Below are 20,530 nucleotides of genomic sequence, written 5' to 3'. Positions count from 1 at the left end.
ACCATCCCAGAAATCAGCGTGACAAGTGTGTTAGCATTCACCATCTGAATATTAGAGACTAGATCTCAAGGATTGAGAGGCTTGAAGCGTATATCATGATTGATCTGTGAATGCTAAACAGCTGTTTGCTCATTTAATTTGTTTATGCAAGCATATATGTCATCTGCCTCATCTCAAACATTATTTAAGACAGACTGTGCATTTTTGTTGTCTCCTGGCTAGATGCTGTTGAAGTACAGTAGATGTTTCCCATCATTTGTTATTAAATCTTTTAAACAAAAATCTCCTTTTTGTTCATTGTGTTTACTCACCTGTCCTCATGGTTTTGAACACAGGTGACAGATATGATGCAGAAAGCACTCTTTGACTTTCTGAAACACAGGTTTGAAGGCAGGTGAGGGACAACTTTTAATGTGCTGTGGATTTTGAATACCTTTCTTGTCAGTGTGATAGATTTCACCATATTTATTTCCTAATTGCAGGATATCAATCACAAGAGTAACTGCAGATATCTCTTTAGCCAAGAGATCTGTGCTGAATAACCCTAGCAAGAGAGCCATCATTGAGAGATCCAACACCAGATCCAACCTGGGTATGTCAGCTCCTTTTTAATTGCCATTGAGCATTTCTAACTGAATGTTTCTAACTGAAAGTGGATTGTCCACCAGAAATGAAAATTGTGTCATCATTTACTCACCCTCATGTTGTTTCAAACCTTTTTTAGTTTAATTTTATTTTTGGGTGGAGTATCCCTTTGATGTTAAACATGTTTACTACACCTAAGTCAGCATGTTCCCAGCTAACAAATATATGTTCTAAGAACCTTTTGCTAACGTTCCCATTAAGTTGTGAAAACGTTATTTCTGAAAGTTCTCTGGATGTTCAAAACGTCCAGTTTTTTAAATGTTTTAATAATGTTTTTTGGTTATATGAATGTTAAAGCTGCAGTCCATAACTTTTTTTGGTTAAAAATGATCTGAAATCAATTTTTGAGCAAGTACATAACCAGCCAGTGTTCAAAACTATCTCCTTACCTTAGCCCGATTCACAACGGTAAGCTTGTAATAATGTTTTATAATAAGAGCGGTACTGGTGGGTTTCCGTGGGAAATTCGAGCATGCAGCCATTCGTCTTTGCGTCATTACAACACGTCTGTAAACAGAAAGGAAGGAGTCCCAGCTAGTAGGCTATATCATGTAAGGATGCTGCTTGTAGCTGATCATATATAGCCTTTTCTCACAGCAGCTGAAATAATTAAACTTATCATTTTGGTGGTGGATTGTAATCCAGAAAGGTCCAAATGACAATCATCAGTGACAACTGGAGATTCACCCATAGTCTAAAGCAAAAGACATCAGACTGTGGAGTGGATACAGAAATTGAAATCTACAGGTAACGCTGATACACACTAAATACACATAGTCATGCAGTGCTGATGTTGTTAACATGAACAATTTGAGAACAAAGTGTAACAGTAATAATAATTTGCACGGTTTGGCATGATCCGAGTTAAGCAATTGTTAGATTTAATCACCATTGGCAGCACAATTTATTGTAGGCCTAATGCTTTTTTTCTCAGTTGGTCAGAACAAAAGTGGCAGACATGTTACTTAGTTGTTCAGATGATATTTTTCCGGTGAAAATTCTTACTTTGGTCATTCTTCCAAGACTACAATCTGTGATTCCAAAGTACAGTATCCACACCGGCGTGGTGACTGACACCAAACATTAGATTCATCCGCACTGAGGAGCCATGCCGATGCACAACCCACGTAACGAAAATAATTCCGCATATAACTGCAATTGCAGGTTTCAAACAGAGATAACGACAAAGAGGCAAAACTTACGGAGCAGCTTTAAGGAAACATTCCATTTTTATCATTTTGCAAATATAATGGTTACTTTACTTTTGAATGTCCTCTGAGCATTCTGAAACATTTAAAAAACATTAGACAACCTTCCAACTGTAACGCTACAGAAAAAAACCTTGTCAGAATTCCTGAGAACATTCCCTGATAGCTGGGTTGATGTCTTGCTGACACTTGGTTTTTGTGAATGCTTCCTCTTTCTGACAGCGGAGGTTCAGAGTGAGATTGAGCGAATCTTTGAATTGGCCAGATCCCTTCAGCTGGTTGTGCTGGATGCCGATACGATCAACCATCCAGCCCAGCTCATCAAGACTTCTTTGGCTCCTATTATTGTCCATGTCAAAGTGTCTTCTCCCAAGGTAACAAAGTCATTAATAAAATAATGGGTTTTACCATCCCCTTTGCATTTCTTTAACCAAGACTTTAAAGAAGTATTAACAGAATCTATTAGTTGAATGATGTTATTTTCTCTGTCTTCAATATTAATATTGTGTGTGCTTGCAGGTATTGCAACGGCTGATCAAATCACGTGGAAAGTCTCAGAGCAAGCATTTAAATGTACAGCTGGTGGCAGCAGACAAATTAGCTCAGTGTCCTCCAGTGAGTATCCAGAATAATCTGAACATAGTCCAATTCTTCTCTTTTAAAGACTGTTCATAACCCATTTTACTTTCATAATCTGACATGCACTACTGCTCAAAAGTTTGGGTTCAGGAATATTTTTAATCTTCCTGACTGCCTTTATTTGATCAAAATACAGTAAAAATAGTAATATTGTAAAATATTGTTGCAATTTAAAATAAATGTTTTCTATTTTAATATATTTTAAAATATAATTTATTCCTGTAATGCTACACTGAATTTTCAAAATCATTACAGTCTTCAGTGTCAAATGATCCTTCAGAAATCATTCTAATATGCTGATATGGTGCTCAAGAAACATTTCAACAAAAAAGTTGTGCTGCTGATAATATTTTTGCAGAAACCATGATACATTTTTTCAGGAAGAAAAAACAGCTTTTATTTGAAACAGAAATCTTTTGTAACATTATAAATGTCTTTGCTGTCACTTTTGATCAATTTAATGCATCCTTGCTAAATAAAAGTATTAATTAATTATTATTATTATTATTTTAATCTTTCTGACCACAAACTTTTGAATGTGTATAAAACATTCATTCATTGGGAGATTTATATTTTCTTTAATAGAGGGTATGCATAGACGTCACTTTCCCGCCAGAACGCGCTCCCTCAGCTGGACTGAGTGGCAAAAGAACCTGCTGCATGACTTGATTTAATAGGGGAAACTGCGAAAACGCGAGTAAAACAAACAATTACACTAAAGGTTGGGCTTGAAAGTGCTCCTTATGACATGTCAAAGAAACCTAATCCATGGATAATGTCAAGTTACCTGACATTTATATGTGCCTGATTTCGATGCCGGAGAAATACACAAAGCAAATCTGCTTGTGAATGCTTTATATAAATATAATATAGGTAGGTCTTAATCAGAGTGATCACTTATATCATTGTTATATATTTCGTTATATCGTCCAGCCCTAAAACTTGCCCTAAAGTGGGCGTTATGTGCCAAAAGGGAGGGAGGTGGTTGGATGGAAGACATTGAAAATTAAAATTAAGGGTGTGACATACAAAACATTGACTATACTGCTGTTCCTGCCCCATTCCAGGAAATGTTTGACGTAATTTTGGATGAGAACCAACTCGAGGATGCATGTGAACATCTGGCTGAATATCTAGAGGCCTATTGGCGTGCAACTCACACTTCCCTCAGCACTCCTCTAAACCCTCTGCTGGGACGCAACCTGGGCTCCACTGTGCTGTCACCATATCCCACAGCCATATCTGGACTACAGGTGAGTGAAGGCTTGAGACTTAGCCAGAAAATTAGTTTTGAATATTTCAATATATGCTAATTAGAATGTGTAGGAACGGCTGATATCGGTGAACTTTCAACAGAGCCAAAGAAATAAAAACAGCAATCACATCAGCGACAACTCTCCAATGGAGCGACGCAGCTTGATGACTTCTGATGAGAACTACCACAACAATGAGCGGCAAAAGAAGAGTCATAACCGCCTGTCCTCCAGTTCCCAGCAAAGTCGAGACCACTACCCTCTTGTAGAGGAGGACTACCATGATCCCTATCAAGACGCGTACAAACCTCACCGCAACCGTGGCTCCCCTGGGGGCTACAGTAACGACTCGCGACACAGACTCTGAACATTAAAACCACTACATCCAGAGCTATGAGAGAACTCTCATGTAATTTGTCTAAGCCCATTCTGAAAATGCAGTGCATTGCGTTCACTCCGGCACAGATTCCCATCTATGGGCCATCTTAACTAAAGCCAAAATCCAAGCATCCAGTCCATCTATGTAAGGCAGTTGATTGCAGCCCATGAGCATCTTTCGTCAGGCAGTTGGGGGTGCTGATTTTATCTGCAATGGTTAAGATAAGATGCTTTCCTGAAGGAGTAAGAACTATAGCACCATCTGGTCCATCCAATTTCTCTTAGTTGAGGCCTAAGCTCTGCATATAATTGCTAACCAAAGCCCTGCACTGTCTATATTTGCAGGACTCTTTGTGGTGGCATGCTAATTTTCACCCTGAACTAGTGCCGGCATGCAGAAATGCTCAGCAGTGCCAACAGCCAATCAGCACAGAGCCTTTTTGCACGATTTCAGTAGCCAATGGAGGAGTCATGCATTCACTGGTCTGTTTGTTCCTGTCTTAGTATATTTTTGGAGGTATCCTCTTTTGCCCAGACAGCCTCAGGTATGGAGCACAAAACTTCATAGGTGCCAAAATCCAAGAGTTTCTTTTCCCGTGGTCTATTTTCATAATGATGCTATCCACAGACAGTGTCAACAGACACTTTTCAAGCAGAATACAAAATATTGAATACAGAATACAAAATGTATCCTTTTTATACACACCATAATGCCTATAGTTCGCTCAGCGCTTTCCCCAGGCCTACATGTGAGATGCTATTGCAAAGAAATTATGACAGAATAACCATATCAGGTGGATTTATCACTTTAACTTACTACATTACTTGGTAGAAATAGTAAATTAATGAATTTTCAGATCACATTTCACCCAAAAATCTAAAGAAATCATAAAATACTTCATTTATATATATATATATATATATATATATATAAAACATGTCATATTATTCATATTACATTCTACGTTCTTACACTGAAATATGTGGCAGCTGAGTGGAGATCCATTCTGTCTTGATAAAGTTCCCCTGTCCTATTATTAAAGGGTTAGTTCACCCAAAAATGAAAATAATGTCATTTATTACTCACTCTCATGCCGTTCCACACCCGTAAGACCTTCATTCATCTTCGGAACACAAATTAAGATATTTTTGATTAAATCCGATGGATCCGACTCGGAGTGCCAAAGTCATGTGATTTCAGCAGTTTAGCCGTTTGATAGGAGATCCGAGTCACTGATTCGATTTGTAAAGCTCCGAAGCAGTGTTTTGAAATCGGCCCATCACTATGTTGTTGAAAAGTCCTTATTTTGGTTTTTTGGCACACAAAAAGTATTCTCGTCGCTTTATAATATTAAGGTAGAACCACTGAACTCACATGAACTGTTTTAAATATGTTTTTAGTACCTTTATGGATCTTGAGAGAGGAAATGTCATTGCTTTGAATGCAGGCCTCACTGAGCCATCGGATTTAATCAAAAATATCTTAATTTGTGTTCTGAAGATGAATGAAGGCCTTATGGGTGCAGAACGACATGAGGGTGAGTAATAAACGACATTATTTTCATTTTTGGGTGAACTAACCCTTTAAGCTTTATGAAACAGTCATTGACTATTATGACTACTACTAATCTCAAACTATTTAGTGCCCAATAGTATATTGGTTGCTGTAGGAGGTACTGAGTATTAGAATTAAAATTAGACTTTGGAAAAACTAAGATACAACGTACAAGCTGTAAAAGGAAATGCAATGTTTTGTCATGGGTTGGCTTGCAGCACGCAACCTGAGACATAGGAGTAGCAGAATAAACTGTCTTTATTTTGAATATGTAACACTCAGGAGATCGCAGAAGAAACATAGGAGAAATTGCGAACCAAATGTAATCCATAAACAAGAACCAACAAAGTATTGAACTGAAACGGGAGCTTACATACATCGCAAACATAACGATACACAAGTGATAATAATACGTAACCAAGAAAACAAACGAGGACATAATCAATAACCAAGGAAACTGAAAGTAAGCAGTGCAGGGAAACAAGAACTAAAGGAAATGAACCAGAATATCAAAATAAGAGTCCATAACACAGAACATACACCTGACATGTTTGTATTTACTTTTTTTGTGTGTGTAAGCTTTATCTGTAAAACATGTTTTCTTGAATTATTTTCATCAGGCCTGTTTGCAAAAAGCTGTTAACACACTGTATTTCTACATTGTGATGTGAAGTGCTCAGATGAACAAATCAGCCATTCTGCCTTTGCATGTGCAAAACTACTTGGCTGTGCTGATGGTTTATGTGATTGACTTTTTTTTCTATTTTTTTTCTATTGTATTTGACATTTGTCCATCTCATTGTTATTTGTAATTTTTTATTAGATGAAAAACGCTAAATGATGTTTCATTGTGATAAACGGCTCCAGACAATGCTTCTATTTGATGTTAGCACAGTTATTTAAATGTTGTCTGGATCTTGACATTTGCATTTTCTCGACTTGTTTCTAAGTATTACAAATCACAACAGTTCTGCGATCTGACTTGATTACTTTATTTGTGTTGTGTTGTGTTGTGTTGTGTGTGCGTTTGTAATGCACAGAGAGAGAACAAAAGCAATGTTGATTCGGTGATCCTTATCCTTCAGTGGCTTCATATAGTTGAGGTTTAATCATATCTGATTGTTAATACTATATGTTTTACATGTGATTGGTGTGGAAATTACTGGATTTATTCAGTTTCCATTCTGCTTTAAGTTCTACTCTTTTAAGTTCTATATAACTAAAGAGGTAGCTTTGATAGTAATAAACTACTGGATTTGCTGTGTGCAGAACTGGTACGAAAGAAATTCTGTCTGTCAGTAGGCTATTTTCAGGATATACTGTACGTAGCATTAGAAAACATTCAGTAGACGTTTTTTAAACGTTTCTTGCTGGAGTTGAGGGGCCAGTAGAAGTAGTTTGGGTAAAGTGACCTTATTCTCTGATCATCACTGCCACCCCCATTATCCATGTGCAATATTTCATAAACTACTATAGAAATAACACACCATTCATTTGTCCTGTTTAAAGCAGGTTCAGTACCACTCTCTGAGTTATATAGAATGTGAGGATTTACACTTTAATTGGGTTAAATTGGGACCTTATTGGAACCAGTTGACTAACAGTATTGTTATAAGGTTACTTATAGTTATAATTACTATTGACTATTGAATCATATGCTTAAAATAACACTTCTGGCATTTTTAGGAGTGAATCTAGACATTTGACGATATTGTCAAATAACAAATAGTTAATATATATTGGGGTTTTTTTCCAGATGTACAAAATTTTTGTGACTTTCTTTCTTTGTAAAGAAACACATTTTGGTGTATATCCCATAATTACTTATCTCATAATTACTTATTATTAATCTCAAGGTCCTTTGGTCTAAATTTTAAATCATTTTTGGTGTCAGTATTGTAGCCAACACTCAGGACCACCATTGCTTTTTAATTTCAGTCAAGACATTCCCTGTTATTAACTTTATGCCTTAACTTTTTTAATAAGGTAGGGTTTGTTTGTTTTTTCAACTTTTGCAAACAGAAAGTTTCTTCCTGTGCCACTTTTTGAGAGCTCTGTGGATTTATTTAATTTATTTAAATGTGTGTTCAGCATATTCATTCTTAATTCATTTTGTAAAAGAACAAACAAGCAAACAATGTACTTCCTATAATCACACCACTACCCCGGTAAAACCATGGTAAATGAGTTTCACTGACTTTCCATCCTGAGAATAGATTTTTTTGTTTTCCTCAGTGAAAATTCTGATTCATGCAATAGCATGTTGGTAAAGGATGATGAGAAATTAATCCAAAATAAATGCTATTTACTATGCAAATGTGTACAGTGCTGCATGCTAATGCTTTACCTGCCTCTTACCTGCAACTTAATGGCTTCAAATGGAGTTCAAATGGAATTGTGGGCATTACTTGTGCAGGATGGTATTTGCGAGTAATGCAAAACTGCATGCATAATATTCCATTTGCATTATCAGATTAAAGAAACACTATATGGTTTTTGGGAAATAGATGTGTAAAGAGAAGTAAGTTTTCTTTTGTAAAATAAATTTGAATGTAAAACAGACTTGTGATGTTTTTATTTCTGTTTTGACCCTCAACTCTTTAATGACATTGAGAATCAGTGGCAGTAAACCTGTGACCAGGATCTCACACTGACACTGTATGTTTCAGACCTACTTCAGTCAATATTTATAACAATATATAATGCAATTAGTAGTGAGTAATCTTATTTTCATAATTTTAATGGTAAAGTTCCCTTTTTAGCCTCCTCACTCTTGGCTAAGATATTGTAGCTTATAGTAATGCCATCTTCTGGGCTGACTGTGCATGTTCACTACATTCATTTACAAAAAAAAAAAAAAAAAAAAAAAACAATCCTCAGTAGACATTGTGTTTTTTATTAAGCATTTTTATTCCAGATGCTGTCAGTGCAAAAGAGTGACTGAAATTCATGTTAAATTCTTCAATTACAAATTTTTCATCAACTTATATTACATGTTTTACATGTTATATTAAATTAGAAAAAGAAAAAAAATAGTATTTTTACTTGTGTCCTCTTACTTTAAGCCTTAAAGCTCAACTTTCATCATAGAATGAAAACATTTAAGAATCAGAGGTTAGATTACAGGTCAACTGGTTTTGTTGTCCCACCCTGTTCTGAATGAGTTCCTGGCTCTTTTGAGGTGCTGGGCTTGACCACTTTCTCACTCTGGGCCCGGTTCTGTTTCTCCCTCTCCAGAGCTTTCTCCATCTCTGTGTAATAATCCAGGGCTTTCCGCACTGGGTCAATGATGTGTTGCTGTTAGAAGGTTACAAGAAAGTGTTAGAAATGTTTGTACTGAGAATACCTATTAAATAACCCAAAGAACTGCATGAAGAAATATTCACATTTATTTAAAGCGACATTAAACAAAATCACATCAGAAATTAATGGCAGCAGACTCTGAGTAAGTGAGGTTTTACCTCTTAAAAATATATTAAATTATTATTATTATATTATCTTAATTTTTTTCTAATACTAATAAAACTATAATAAAATTGCACGAGTAGAAGAAAATCAAAATTTAAAGTTCTTCTAACTTAAGCCTGAAGTTTATTCATTTAAGGCACATGTGTCCAGTGTTGGGGAAGGTTACTTTTAAAAGTAATGCATACAGTATTGCGTTACTCCTTAAAAAACAAACTGCGTTAGTTACTTTTTATGAGAAGTAATGCATTACATTACTTTTGCGTTACTTTTTCTTACCTTGCTTGTTTGTTTTTTAATAACAACTAAAAAGTTCTTTTTTTGGCAAATGTAAAGGCCCTTTCACACCAAAAGTGAAATGAATAAGCCTCAGGCTGAAGGAAATGCATATTTATGCCTGTACAGTAGAGGGCGCAGCACAAACAAACCTTTCAGCTGTGCTAGATTAAAGAAGACTAGGATACAGGAGAAGGAAGTTCAACACTCTCACTTCTAAATCTAAAGTATTTTTTAATTTTTTATTTGTATGGTTGAATTCATTGAAGGTCAGCAGCAAAGACACTGGTTAATAAAGTAAGATTAAATACATAAAGTTTATTTGTGTAATTTAATATATTTAATTATTACAGGTTTGCATAAAATTTTGAGATTGCATTTCACTGTTTTTATTCATTTTAAGGAATGCTGAATGTTTTGTGCAAGAGAGATGAGTAAATGCATGTTCATGTTTAGTCTAGAACTACAATAATCATCATGTTAACACAGCACACGCAACACCTCACGCACCGACATGCACTTTATTTCTCTCAGCATGGGGACAGGAGAGCGGTCAGTCAATAAATATGAAAACAAAGTAACTTGCATTACTTATTTGAAAAAGATATTTTGTTGTAAATTGAAAAAGTAATGTGTTAATTTACTAGTTACTTGAAAAAAGTAATCTGATTACATAACTCAAGTTATTTGTAATGCGTTACCCCCAACATTGCATGTGTCAAACTCCTGCTCTCCTGCAGATTTTAGCTCCAACCAGCTCCAAAACAGCTGCCTGCAAGTTTCTAGTAATCCTGTAGTTCTTGGGTGCATCTCAATCAGCTCCCTACTACCGTAGTCAGGATACTGACCAAGGAGTCTGCCATTTTAAGGGCTCTCTCAATTGCAAAATCCTGCCAGTGCACTGAAACATTTGCTTCCTAAGAAGTCCCACAATGCACCATGAAAACCAGGGAGCATCGATGCTCACTATGTTTGCTTAACGGAAGTTCTGAAGCGTGGAACATTAACTCACTACATATAATGACACGTGATAGATGTCACCAGAAATAGAGTCATCAGTGTGCCATTGTGTAGTAAACCAGGGTCCTTACTGTCCTTACCAGTGCCCAAATTCGTGTACACGACATAGTGATTCATGATCTCAGAAGCTAGGGAGCTGATTGAGACGCAGCCTAAGTTTGACACCCCTGATTTAAGGCAAGATACCACAGGTGAAAAATAAAAAAAAATTGCATTTATTTGCATACATTTCCAGAACAGAAATTTGAACATTGGATAAAGCCAGACTCAAAATTCTTATTTCATCTTGTTAACATACTAGAGTTAAAAGTTTTTAAAGAGAGGATTTTGGATATCTCATTTTATCACACAATAAATCAGAAAATACTGTCTCAACAGTCTCGACTCAGCAGTAAAAATTACATTTTCACCATGTTTTTTGGAAAAAAATAAATCAGGTGAATGATACATAAACAAACCCCTCTGTAATAACCTTGAGATTATATAATAAATATAATATAATGTAAGACAAGTGCTATAAGTTTTTTTTTTTTTTTTGATGTTTTTGTTCCACTAGTCTGAAAGGAGACGTGTTATGGAAGAAAAATAGCTCGAAATCTCAAAATTGACCATGATTTTTCTTGCCTTAAAAATGTTGATTACCTGATTAGCTCTTTAAGTTATGTCACAGTATGTCACAAACATTTTCCTCTGAGATCTTCCTCACCTCCAGACAGGGGAACAGATTGGCCAGTTCAATGAAGAGAGGAAAGAGAACGAAGCGGATGAATCCAGTCTGAGAAGACGGTTTGGTCACTTTGTCTCGATCCATGAACGGGGTGACAGGGAGACCTTCCAACTTCTCCATGTCACTCTGGACAAAGATTTCAGAACTCTTTTTTTACATTAGATAACATAAAAGCACAAAATACTATCGTTTAAAATTAAATTTGTACTGTACCGCTGCCAACATGACACTGGGACATTTGATTATTATACAAAGTGCAAAAAAAAAACTGCTAGCAATATTTACAGTACCTGATTAAAGAACTCCTGCAGCAGACAGTCCAGCCACGGTTCTGCCACATCCATGGGTCTCGCCTCATTGGAGATGTCACTTACTTTAATCATGATCATCATCAACTGCAAAAGAAGCAGCCAGACAGGAAATGCCCTAAAGTGGATCATCGTCAACAACAGTCCTACAAGCTGAACACTTATTGCCGCTAAACTAGATTTAAAGGAAAAAAATTATTTTCTGAACATAATGTCAGTTATTTTCCTGTAACTTGCCACCATGATGCTAGAGTGAAATGGGTGGTTGTCAGGGTGTTGCTATGTGGTTGCTAGGGTCTTCTGGGTTGTCCTTACCACATCTCTGTGATCCTTATTGCTGAAGTCGAACACAGGGAGAATGGCTTTGAACTTGTTGAGGATGTCTGTATGTCTGGTCATATCAGTAGCGAGAATACATCTGCAGTAATGATAAGTAGTTCAGTTTCAACCACGTGTTTGGTCTGATATGAAAATGGTTGTTAAGGATAAAGCTGAATAAATTATATACTTAATTATTCCCTCTCTTATTCTTTTGTAGTGCTCCGTCGACAAGTTTCGGAAAATGTTGCTTTCAGTCTGAAAAAGAATTAACGTTGGTATTTTTTGCACATAGAAAATGTGCATACATACTGCATACTACAGAATTAGTATGCTTTGTATGGTAGCACTACCATACTGTGTGGTTTGAAGGGCTATAAATTGTTATATATATGCAAGAAAGAAGAGACCAGTCACAATTCATTGCACAAATGACTGTCAGTTACATTAATGTTTTTTCTTTAAAACAACAAAAAGTCGAATGCTGAACATTAATACCAGTGTAAGTAAAAATGATCAAGGTTTAAATTTACATTTATTCAAAATATTTATTTAATTGATTGTGATTCATATCTTGAACAAAAGCTTACCTCTTCCAGGATTTCAAAGGCTACAGCGCAGTGGTGATTTTCCAGTGGGGAGATGTCATTGTATCTCAAGGCAAGCTCAGTGCGGGCATTAATCTGAAACAAGACTTTCCATCAGTTCCATCAGTTTACCGTTTATTACTGCAGCAGAACCTGTGATAAAATCCATCTCACCTGGTAGGCATTGTTGTAGCCAGTGTGATCTAGATCGTGACAGACGGCTGAGGTCAGCATGATGAGGAGGTCAATACTGTCAATCTTGCTTCTGAGATCTGTCAGCCATATCAGCCCATACATCTGACAAACAAATGGACCCAGATATTAGTAGTAAGGATTTTTCTCAGTGGGCCCAAAACAATTGTAAAAGGATGGATGGATGGATGGATGGATTGACTGACCATTGACTGACCTTCAACCTTCACCGACCTTCACATGTATGAATTACAACACACAATATTAATGGCTTTAAAAAACAACAATGACGCACTGGACAGAGATTTAATGGGACCATTAATGAAAACTGTCCACTGATTTCAGTAAAATTACAATCAACATTTTTGGCAGCATTGGTATGAGTGAAATGATGGCTGTGTGGGGCATGACATTTATTAATCAAGCAGAAGTGGATAATTGGAGTGATTGGAAGAAATCCTGAGGCTGAAGCTGATTGCACACACTCTTACCATCTGAGTGACACAGAAGCAGTGCTTGAAGTTGTGGAAGGGGATGTTATTGTAGCGTCGGTACACTTCATAAAGAAACTGCTGCAGCACGTCCAGCTCAATGTTGAAGGTGGAGATGAAGTCCAGATCTGTGTACATGACCTGGAGCAGCACCATAATCTCAGCATCCTCCCATTGCCTGCAATAGCACAACATTTTTATTTGAGGTTAATTTAAAATGAACAGGTTTCTTTTCCTGTTAACCCCTTAGAAAGAATCATATCTTGTTGTGTTAATCTGAAGCTAAAGCCTGGTTTCAACAAGATCACTTGGAAGACTACTGCATTAATGAACACGGAGCTCCAGCCCTTTGCTCACAAGACGTGCTTTTGATTTGTAAACCACGAACAGGACCATTGATATTGATATGAGGCCCTTCGGGCAGATGAAAGGCCTGACCTCTGCCATGCTCTTTATGCATATTTTAGAAGTGCTGTGCTTTGCTTCACTAACAATTTCCTATTCATGTATGACAGGTGCAGGACTTTGATGTGGCTACAGCAACTGTGGAAACTCCATGTTTTCATTTTTTCTTTTTTTCAAAATGGAAAAGAAAGTATGAAAGTGTGCATTTCTGTCTGCATACTTCACTATATAGGAAACACTTACCAGTTATCAAAGGTTGGTGTTTTAAGATACTGTCTCACCTCTTCAGAAACCTCCAAAGAACTAGAGAAAGTAAATCAGGGGCAATTCTTTTATTTCTTTTTTCTAAGAAAAAAAATATGCAATTGCTTATTACACCCTTGTAAGTGGCAGGAATGTCACCTCATTTGGAGGAACTTTTCCCTGACATGCTCACACTCCTCACGGGTCTTGCGCAGGGTTCTTTTATGGTAGAAAGGGGAGGGCTTGTGGGTGCTTTCCGACATGTCCTTAAACAATCCCAGCCAACTCAGGTGCTCAACACTCTACAGAGAAAGACATTATTTGTGACCCTGGACCACAAAACCAGTCATAAGGGTCCATTTTTTTGAAAGATTAATGTATGGTTTGTTAGGATAGGACAATATTTGGTCGAGATACAACTATTTGGAAATCTGGAATCTGAGGGTGCAAAAAAAAATCAAAATATTGAGAAAATCGCCTTTAAAGTTGTCCAAATGAAGTCCTTAGCAATGCATATCCACTCACAAAAATACATTTTTTATATATTTACGGTAGGAAATTACAAAAATATCTTCATGGAACATGATCTTTACTTAACATCCTAAGGATTTTGGCATAAAAGAAAAATCGATAATTTTGACCCATACAATGTATTATTGGCTATTGCTACAAATATATCCATGCTACTTATGACTGGTTTTGTGGTCAAGGGTCACATTTTATACTTGGAAATCTCCATTTAATATGTTTACTGGTAGAGAGATTAAAGTCTTTAATTTCAAATGAAAGAAAAGAAAAAAGAAAACACACTATAGATCGATAGATAGATAAATAGATAGATATATTGATTGATTGATTGATACCTCCAGTTTCTCTCTGAATGACTCCACCTGTCTCTTCATCTCATACACAATGGCAGGAGTCTCTGCTGCTTCAGCTAGAATTCTTTTCTCCAGGCTCTGTAACCTGTTTAAAAGTAAATTATGCTGTGAAATAATAATTTTCTACAAATATTTTTATTGGACTTTTTAATTTTATTGTATTTTGGAGTAAAATAAGCGCCAAAGTCTGTGGCACATTTAAATGTTTTCGTCAACTTCAAGTCCTGCCCTCTCACAAAAACCCCACCTCTAAAGACAGTCAAACTGATGTCATACCAAATGCGCAAAATGATTGACAGGCAGATGACATTTCTAATTGGCTAGTTTTCTGATGGCTAAGACACTGGCCACTCTCCTCCTGACTCTTTTGCTGCTGTCACAGACAGGTGTGATTTCAGTAATAGATAGTATATTTTATTACTGCGTGCTGTTTTAAGGCACCGCTACTGATTATCACCGAAAATGAAATTTTTAATACTATAGGCTAACTGATACACCAAAATGTGCATTTTAAATAAGGTCCCAACCTTACCTTTTCTCCATAGAAGAGAGGTCAAATCCCAGAGCAACGGCCAGCTCTGAACCTAAAAGAGAGTGTTCAACATGATCCTAATATAGTGGTTAAATGTGAAATGTTTATTCATACGTTTACATTTTACAATACAATTTATGGTGGAGAATACCTAACAGCTCACTGTTGCAGTCTGCAGCAACCACTTCCAGCTTATAGCAGGAGTGAGGACTGTTTGGGGCCAGCTGAGGGGAAATATTAATGATATTGCCTTTAGTATTATAGAGTTTTAAAATGTCATGAGGTCCCGCTTCAGCTGCAGCTCGGAAAAGATCTGCGATGACACACACAAACATTTATCATTAATGTTGCAGATGTACTTCATCATCATATGTCTCCTCTTCATGAATGAAGTACAATGGAAATGTCCTCAAGTCATGTAATTAACGCACTTGAATATTGGTCACTTAATACTGAAAATGCCATATGTTTCCTTTAGGGGACTGCTTGGCACTTGAAGACTGACAGACTGTCAGCACCACCTGTGACTCAATCTGTCTAACTGAAGTATGATGGTTTATTTGTTTGAGTCAAAATGTGTGACAACAAATTCACCCATGCACATGAGTCAACATACGGAAGATATATAAAAATTGAATTAAGGCTCTGATAGGTCTCTAGAGAAATGGATTTTTATATTTTAAAAAAAAGTTAGAATAAACAATAATATCATCCTCTGAACATCTCTTATGTTGTATTAGCTTTCCAGGTTGAGAGGACCTGATTAAAGAACCCTGGCTGTTGTCAGCGCCCTTCAGAATGAGAACAGTCCTCAAGGATGTTTTTCACCACAATAAAGGTTAATGAGGACAGAGAGCCAATTTGGTCATAACAAAAACTTCTTTTCTAGAAATCCTATTTGATGTTGATGCATGAATTAAAGCTGCTGTCATTCAAAGAGCGAGACTACTTTTACAATCGGCTTTTTTAAATCTGATAATCTATATAAATATAATATGCATTATATAATGATTTAATTTATATATTGAATAATTTACATTAATTTAATTTTAATAAATGTAATTTTTATTATTATTGGTTAAGCAGTTCAAAATTCATCTCATTTCAATACACTACAATATACTTTAGAGATACTTTTTTTGACTCATGAGCATTATTATTCACCCCGTGCCTTGAAGTAGCTTACAGCACACCAAAAACTTGCCATTTTATAGTTTAAATAAGTAAGCCTATAGACTTCCAGTCAGACTAAAAGAAATAGATCATGTGAGACAATCCTTACCTTTAACATCTTGTGCAGGACAGTCAATGGGAAACTCAGCTTGTTCTGGTCTTCCATTCACAGTAAAATAGATGATTTTAGTTGCCATGTTACGTGTTGCTCTGCTGAACTCTCACCGTTACTGAACGAAATGTGTGACATCAGATATTCATTTAAAACCCCGCCCCCCCTTTACAACATCTCTATGGGTTTCCAACCCATTCATTCTCAACCCTGCTTGTATTTATACAAGTATGTCCTGAAAGTTATTAATTCTAAATATTAAATCTGATTTTTTAAATGTATTTAAAATGCTAAATGTTTGTTTAATTAATCTAAGTGTGTTTATTTATAATTAGTATTAATAAAATTCTTTTTCTTTCACATTTAAAATAATAGAAATGGCTTAAAATTACGATCATTTAAATATAACGTGCCATTTTTTTTAGTTGATCATCCATTGTGTGTTCAAATGGCTAGTTCAAACCCCTTTAATAGCTGTTGGGTGAACAAGTAAAACAAGAGTCAACTATATAATGAAGTTTTAGTATTATTTAGTTGGTTTTTAATTTAAGTAGGTGATAATATTTATAAAAACTATAAAATAACAAAATATGTAATCGCTGTATATTCTAAGAATAATGGGAGAGGAGGAATGAATGAGTAATGTATGTTTTTTAAAAACGTTGTAGCTATAGTGGACTTTTATTTTGTATTTGTAATATGACTTTTATTGTGAAGTTTCCTGAACGAACGAAGCAGTTTCCTGAAAGAAGCGCAGCGTGGTTTTAGGAGAGGTAGTACGACATTAGGTCCAAGACGTATTTAGTTCATCAGTCTTTATTTAAACATGACAGAAGGCACATCTTCAGGGAAGCCGGCGAAAAACCTGCTGGCTCTGAATCCAAAGGAAGACGCAGAGTTTCAGAAGAAGGTCCAGCAAGTGAAGAAACGTCCTCAAACGGTATGATGCGTGACCATGTGGCTTGAGTTTGGCCTGACAATCATTTAGCTTCAAGTTGCCTTTAGAGCTCGGTTGACTGAAGTCTTTAAGCTACAGTTTTGTTTGACGTACTAAGTTGACTTTACTATTTTAATATTATGCATTGCATGTGATATTAATTATGATCCTTCCCTTCAGGGTCAGTCACTTTCTCCAGGAGTACTGTACGTTGCTCATCTTCCTCGTGGATTGTGTGAGCCTCAGTTGAAATCTTACTTTGAGCAGTTTGGGAAAGTCTCACGATTAAGACTTTCCAGGAGTAAAAAGGTATGACGTGCTTGTAATTGTAGTGCACGTGCTTTACAATCCAGTTGGTTAGAGCATTATATTTATAACACTGTCAATTTATAAAGAGGTTAACTTAAGTGGCTGAATAAAAATCCTAAAGCAATTATAATGGAATTTCTATAATAATTTGAAACAAACCCGAAAGAGTTCTAGTATGAATCCTATAAAGAAACCTAAAAGATTTTCTTGGATGAGTCCTGTTAATCCAATAAGGTCCTATTTAATTCTAAGAAGAATCTTGTTTTATCCCATTGGGTCTGCTTCCAAATAGTCATAAAATTTCATTAGAATTCCTAATGGATTTTATTTTTTTTTTTAATCAAGGTGTTCTTGTCTGTACATTTAATTTATCTATTTTAATTAATCTATTTAAAAAAACTGATAAATAATGGCACAATCTGAAAATTACCTTTGGCTTTTGTTGCCTTGGGTAAGATAATTGTGCCGACAGTAATCTTGGTGCATTTAGCTTATTGCCAACTCCATGTTCAGTTGTTGTGCAATGAAACCCATGTGCCAACACTATAAACACTCAATAGTCAAACTAATAAATAATGCTTTGCTTTTAAGATTTTAATGTCATCTTTCACAGACCGGAGGGGTCAAAGGCTATGGATTTGTGGAGTTTGAGTGTGACGAGGTGGCTAAGATTGTTGCCGAGACCATGAACAACTACCTTATGGGAGAACGGCTCATAAAGTGTGAGTTGAGAGTGATTTGAAAGATTTTGCATGGATATATTCTTACATAGTATGTTGTGTAAACATTACTTTTTTGTCCTGTTTAGGTCTTGTGATACCACCCGAGAAGGTCCATGAAAAGCTCTTTGTTGGCTGCAGTACTGTCTTCAAGAAGCCAAAGAAGCCTGCAGTTACCCGGTATAACAAAAAACATGAGGAAGGTGATCTGAAGAAACTTGGGACAAAGCTTGTAAGCAAAGAGTCTAAGCTACGCAAAAGACTGGCAGCAAAAGGCATTGACTATGATTTCCCAGGATTTGTAAGTATAATTTTGCTGCTTTTTTATTTTTTATCAGAACTTTTAAGATGCTTTATTCTATTTTTTTTGTGTGACCATGTTGTCTTTTTTCTTCAGGCATCTCAGATTCCTGTAAAGAAGGCTCAATCAGAAGCAGATGTTTCGGTATGCAGTGAGGTAAGCTAAAGTATTTTATTTACACTTTCTGCACTCATTTTGTGTGCATAATCTTGGCACAGACTGAAAATTACCTCAGTTATAACCATTGACTGCAGTGAGATAACTGTGCCAACAGAAAATGGTACATTTTAAGCTTATTGTCAGTCATTGTGACTCTCAATGAAACCCATGTGCCAACAGTTCCTGTACGAAATGACTAAGATATGTAATCTTACACTATTAGTGTTTAAAGACCATTTATTTGCATTTAGGATGTTACTCCAGTGTGCACCCCATCAGTTCTGGAGAGGAGGAAGTCGATCAGAGTTGAGGAGGATGATGATGACGAAATAGTCATCAAAGCCAAAACAGTCCCAGAAGACAGTGAAGATGTGGATCATAGCGAGGAAGAGTCTGATGAAGAGGATGAATGTGAGGAGGAGCAAACAGCTTAATAAAAAAATCAATCCCTGTTTTTAGACAGGACACTGGACTCAATTTCAGAGACGTTTGTATGTAATAAGTTCTCAGTCCTCCCCTATGGTTGGAGAAGAGGACCAAAACACATTATCCTCATTATCATCAATCTGTTGATTTGAGGTGTTTTATGCAATGTTGTACCTGTGACCTTTTATGGGTACAATGTTGTCTCCCAGAAGTTTCTAAAATACTTACTATTTTATATTTACTGTGCAGTACACATAAGATGTGTAGTGTTACTTGGAAAATTAAATGGCAGGATGGATATCATTGTATTTCTGACACATTTTGGCATGATGTATTCTGTCCAGTACTATCTTCAGTCATGTAGCTTTGCAACATTAAAATATGCTTAAACCATTAAAGGTGGATCAAAAAAAAAAAAAAAAAATATATATATATAATTTTTTTTTTTTTTTTTAATAAATGCTTTTTAAAGCAATTTTGACTAAACAATGGTTTGTGTGTAAATTGTTGCTGTGAAGTTTCTTTCAAGAAAACAGAAACCAGATCAATAAAAATACATTTCTCGAAATAACCACTAGATGGAGCCAGGAATCGTTTCCATTGTCTTGTTTGGTTTAATGTTATGGCAAGCCGTTTTAACATGTTTCTTAATGTACTAATATGCTTGTGTTACTAGTCCATAGTAACTAATCAATCTATTTCAATCGATCTGAAGTAGTCTGGAGAACTTGTGAATTCTGTTGTTAATGGCCAATGACAAATTGCGAGTTTTAAATGTGTATGAACTAATCTTTAATCATTTTATATAGTATAATCTTATTAGATTTAAAAATGTTACCAAAATAACACTAATTTCTAATAACTAGTGTTAACTATTTGGAAAAACAGAAACGTGCTTGTTCCTATGAGAATACTTACTAGCAATTAAAGTAATATATATATAGTCTACCAGTAACAAATACAAGCTTTAGTTCTGAGGAATCAATGTTAAATTGGCCTGCCATAAAGGTTCATTGTTTTAGCTACACAAGGAAAATGGCCATGTGGCTGCGAGACAGAAGGAAACCAGAGGATTTCTAATAAGCAGATGTAAACAAAATATCTGTTGGTCACTGTGTAGCTAAACACTCAAAAAATAAGAGCAAAAATCGCTAATTACAAAGGTAAAGGTGCTTATAGAGAAATACTGACTCCCATACTGTATATATGCATAATAAAGGGGCATTGCCCACATTTTTAAACAATTGCTAGCGATCATAGTGGCATAAAAA

The 20,530-nt window shown here is 35.8% G+C and overlaps 3 protein-coding genes and 2 non-coding genes across 6 annotated transcripts in view; 4 read left to right on the top strand and 1 right to left on the bottom strand.

Moving 5' to 3' along the window:
* cacnb4a (calcium channel, voltage-dependent, beta 4a subunit) overlaps positions 1 to 8,240 on the top strand; it is a 31,323-nt gene extending 23,083 nt beyond the window's left edge. The window contains exons 8-13 of the mRNA XM_051906559.1: positions 336 to 394; positions 483 to 592; positions 2,076 to 2,227; positions 2,373 to 2,468; positions 3,560 to 3,745; positions 3,849 to 8,240. Of these exons, the coding sequence (XP_051762519.1) occupies positions 336 to 394; positions 483 to 592; positions 2,076 to 2,227; positions 2,373 to 2,468; positions 3,560 to 3,745; positions 3,849 to 4,112 (867 nt within the window). The 3' untranslated portion in view covers positions 4,113 to 8,240. The remainder of the gene's footprint in view (positions 1 to 335; positions 395 to 482; positions 593 to 2,075; positions 2,228 to 2,372; positions 2,469 to 3,559; positions 3,746 to 3,848) is intronic.
* Positions 8,241 to 8,553: 313 nt separating this feature from the next.
* si:dkey-219c10.4 (high affinity cGMP-specific 3',5'-cyclic phosphodiesterase 9A) lies at positions 8,554 to 16,591 on the bottom strand. Of its 2 annotated transcripts, none has more exons than XM_051906557.1 (14): positions 16,406 to 16,591; positions 15,275 to 15,436; positions 15,124 to 15,175; positions 14,574 to 14,676; positions 13,870 to 14,012; positions 13,711 to 13,770; positions 13,063 to 13,240; positions 12,554 to 12,676; positions 12,383 to 12,475; positions 11,983 to 12,050; positions 11,790 to 11,892; positions 11,457 to 11,561; positions 11,146 to 11,292; positions 8,554 to 8,975 (listed from the first exon to the last, which is right to left on the bottom strand). In XM_051906557.1, the coding sequence occupies exons 1-14, from the start codon at positions 16,491 to 16,493 to the stop codon at positions 8,799 to 8,801; spliced, it is 1,602 nt and encodes a 533-aa protein (XP_051762517.1). In that variant the 5' UTR covers positions 16,494 to 16,591; the 3' UTR covers positions 8,554 to 8,798. The 2 variants fall into 2 exon arrangements, with proteins under 2 accessions (XP_051762517.1, XP_051762518.1); XM_051906558.1 differs by having other exon boundaries at positions 15,275 to 15,347; positions 16,406 to 16,569.
* A 531-nt stretch (positions 16,592 to 17,122) lies between these two features.
* On the top strand, positions 17,123 to 19,683 carry nifk (nucleolar protein interacting with the FHA domain of MKI67). The gene is made up of 6 exons (XM_051905088.1): positions 17,123 to 17,348; positions 17,526 to 17,654; positions 18,268 to 18,376; positions 18,463 to 18,674; positions 18,771 to 18,830; positions 19,085 to 19,683. The coding sequence occupies exons 1-6, from the start codon at positions 17,235 to 17,237 to the stop codon at positions 19,265 to 19,267; spliced, it is 807 nt and encodes a 268-aa protein (XP_051761048.1). The 5' UTR covers positions 17,123 to 17,234; the 3' UTR covers positions 19,268 to 19,683.
* Positions 18,069 to 18,200, top strand: LOC127519468 (small nucleolar RNA ACA64). The gene has a single exon (XR_007931864.1). It is a non-coding gene; the product is annotated as a small nucleolar RNA ACA64 (small nucleolar RNA).
* On the top strand, positions 18,889 to 19,015 carry LOC127519435 (small nucleolar RNA ACA64). The gene has a single exon (XR_007931834.1). It is a non-coding gene; the product is annotated as a small nucleolar RNA ACA64 (small nucleolar RNA).
* Positions 19,684 to 20,530: the final 847 nt, after the last annotated feature.

Source organism: Ctenopharyngodon idella, chromosome 9 (assembly GCF_019924925.1).
Source record: "Ctenopharyngodon idella isolate HZGC_01 chromosome 9, HZGC01, whole genome shotgun sequence".
In the NCBI taxonomy this organism is placed as follows: Eukaryota; Metazoa; Chordata; class Actinopteri; order Cypriniformes; family Xenocyprididae; genus Ctenopharyngodon; species Ctenopharyngodon idella.
This window is presented reverse-complemented; position numbering and strand designations above follow the sequence as displayed.

Bases quoted from the DNA above. Each gene is read 5' to 3' on its own strand.
- si:dkey-219c10.4 (XM_051906557.1), bottom strand. From the start codon at position 16,493: ATGGCAACTAAAATCATCTATTTTACTGTGAATGGAAGACCAGAACAA. The intron at 14,013-14,573 runs GTATCAATCAAT...CTTTCTCTGTAG, and splicing joins CATTCAGAGAGAAACTGGAG to AGTGTTGAGCACCTGAGTTG. The intron at 12,476-12,553 runs GTGAGATGGATT...GTCTTGTTTCAG, and splicing joins GCTACAACAATGCCTACCAG to ATTAATGCCCGCACTGAGCT.
- nifk (XM_051905088.1), top strand. From the start codon at position 17,235: ATGACAGAAGGCACATCTTCAGGGAAGCCGGCGAAAAACCTGCTGGCT. The intron at 17,349-17,525 runs GTATGATGCGTG...CCTTCCCTTCAG, and splicing joins TGAAGAAACGTCCTCAAACG to GGTCAGTCACTTTCTCCAGG. The intron at 17,655-18,267 runs GTATGACGTGCT...CATCTTTCACAG, and splicing joins GACTTTCCAGGAGTAAAAAG to ACCGGAGGGGTCAAAGGCTA.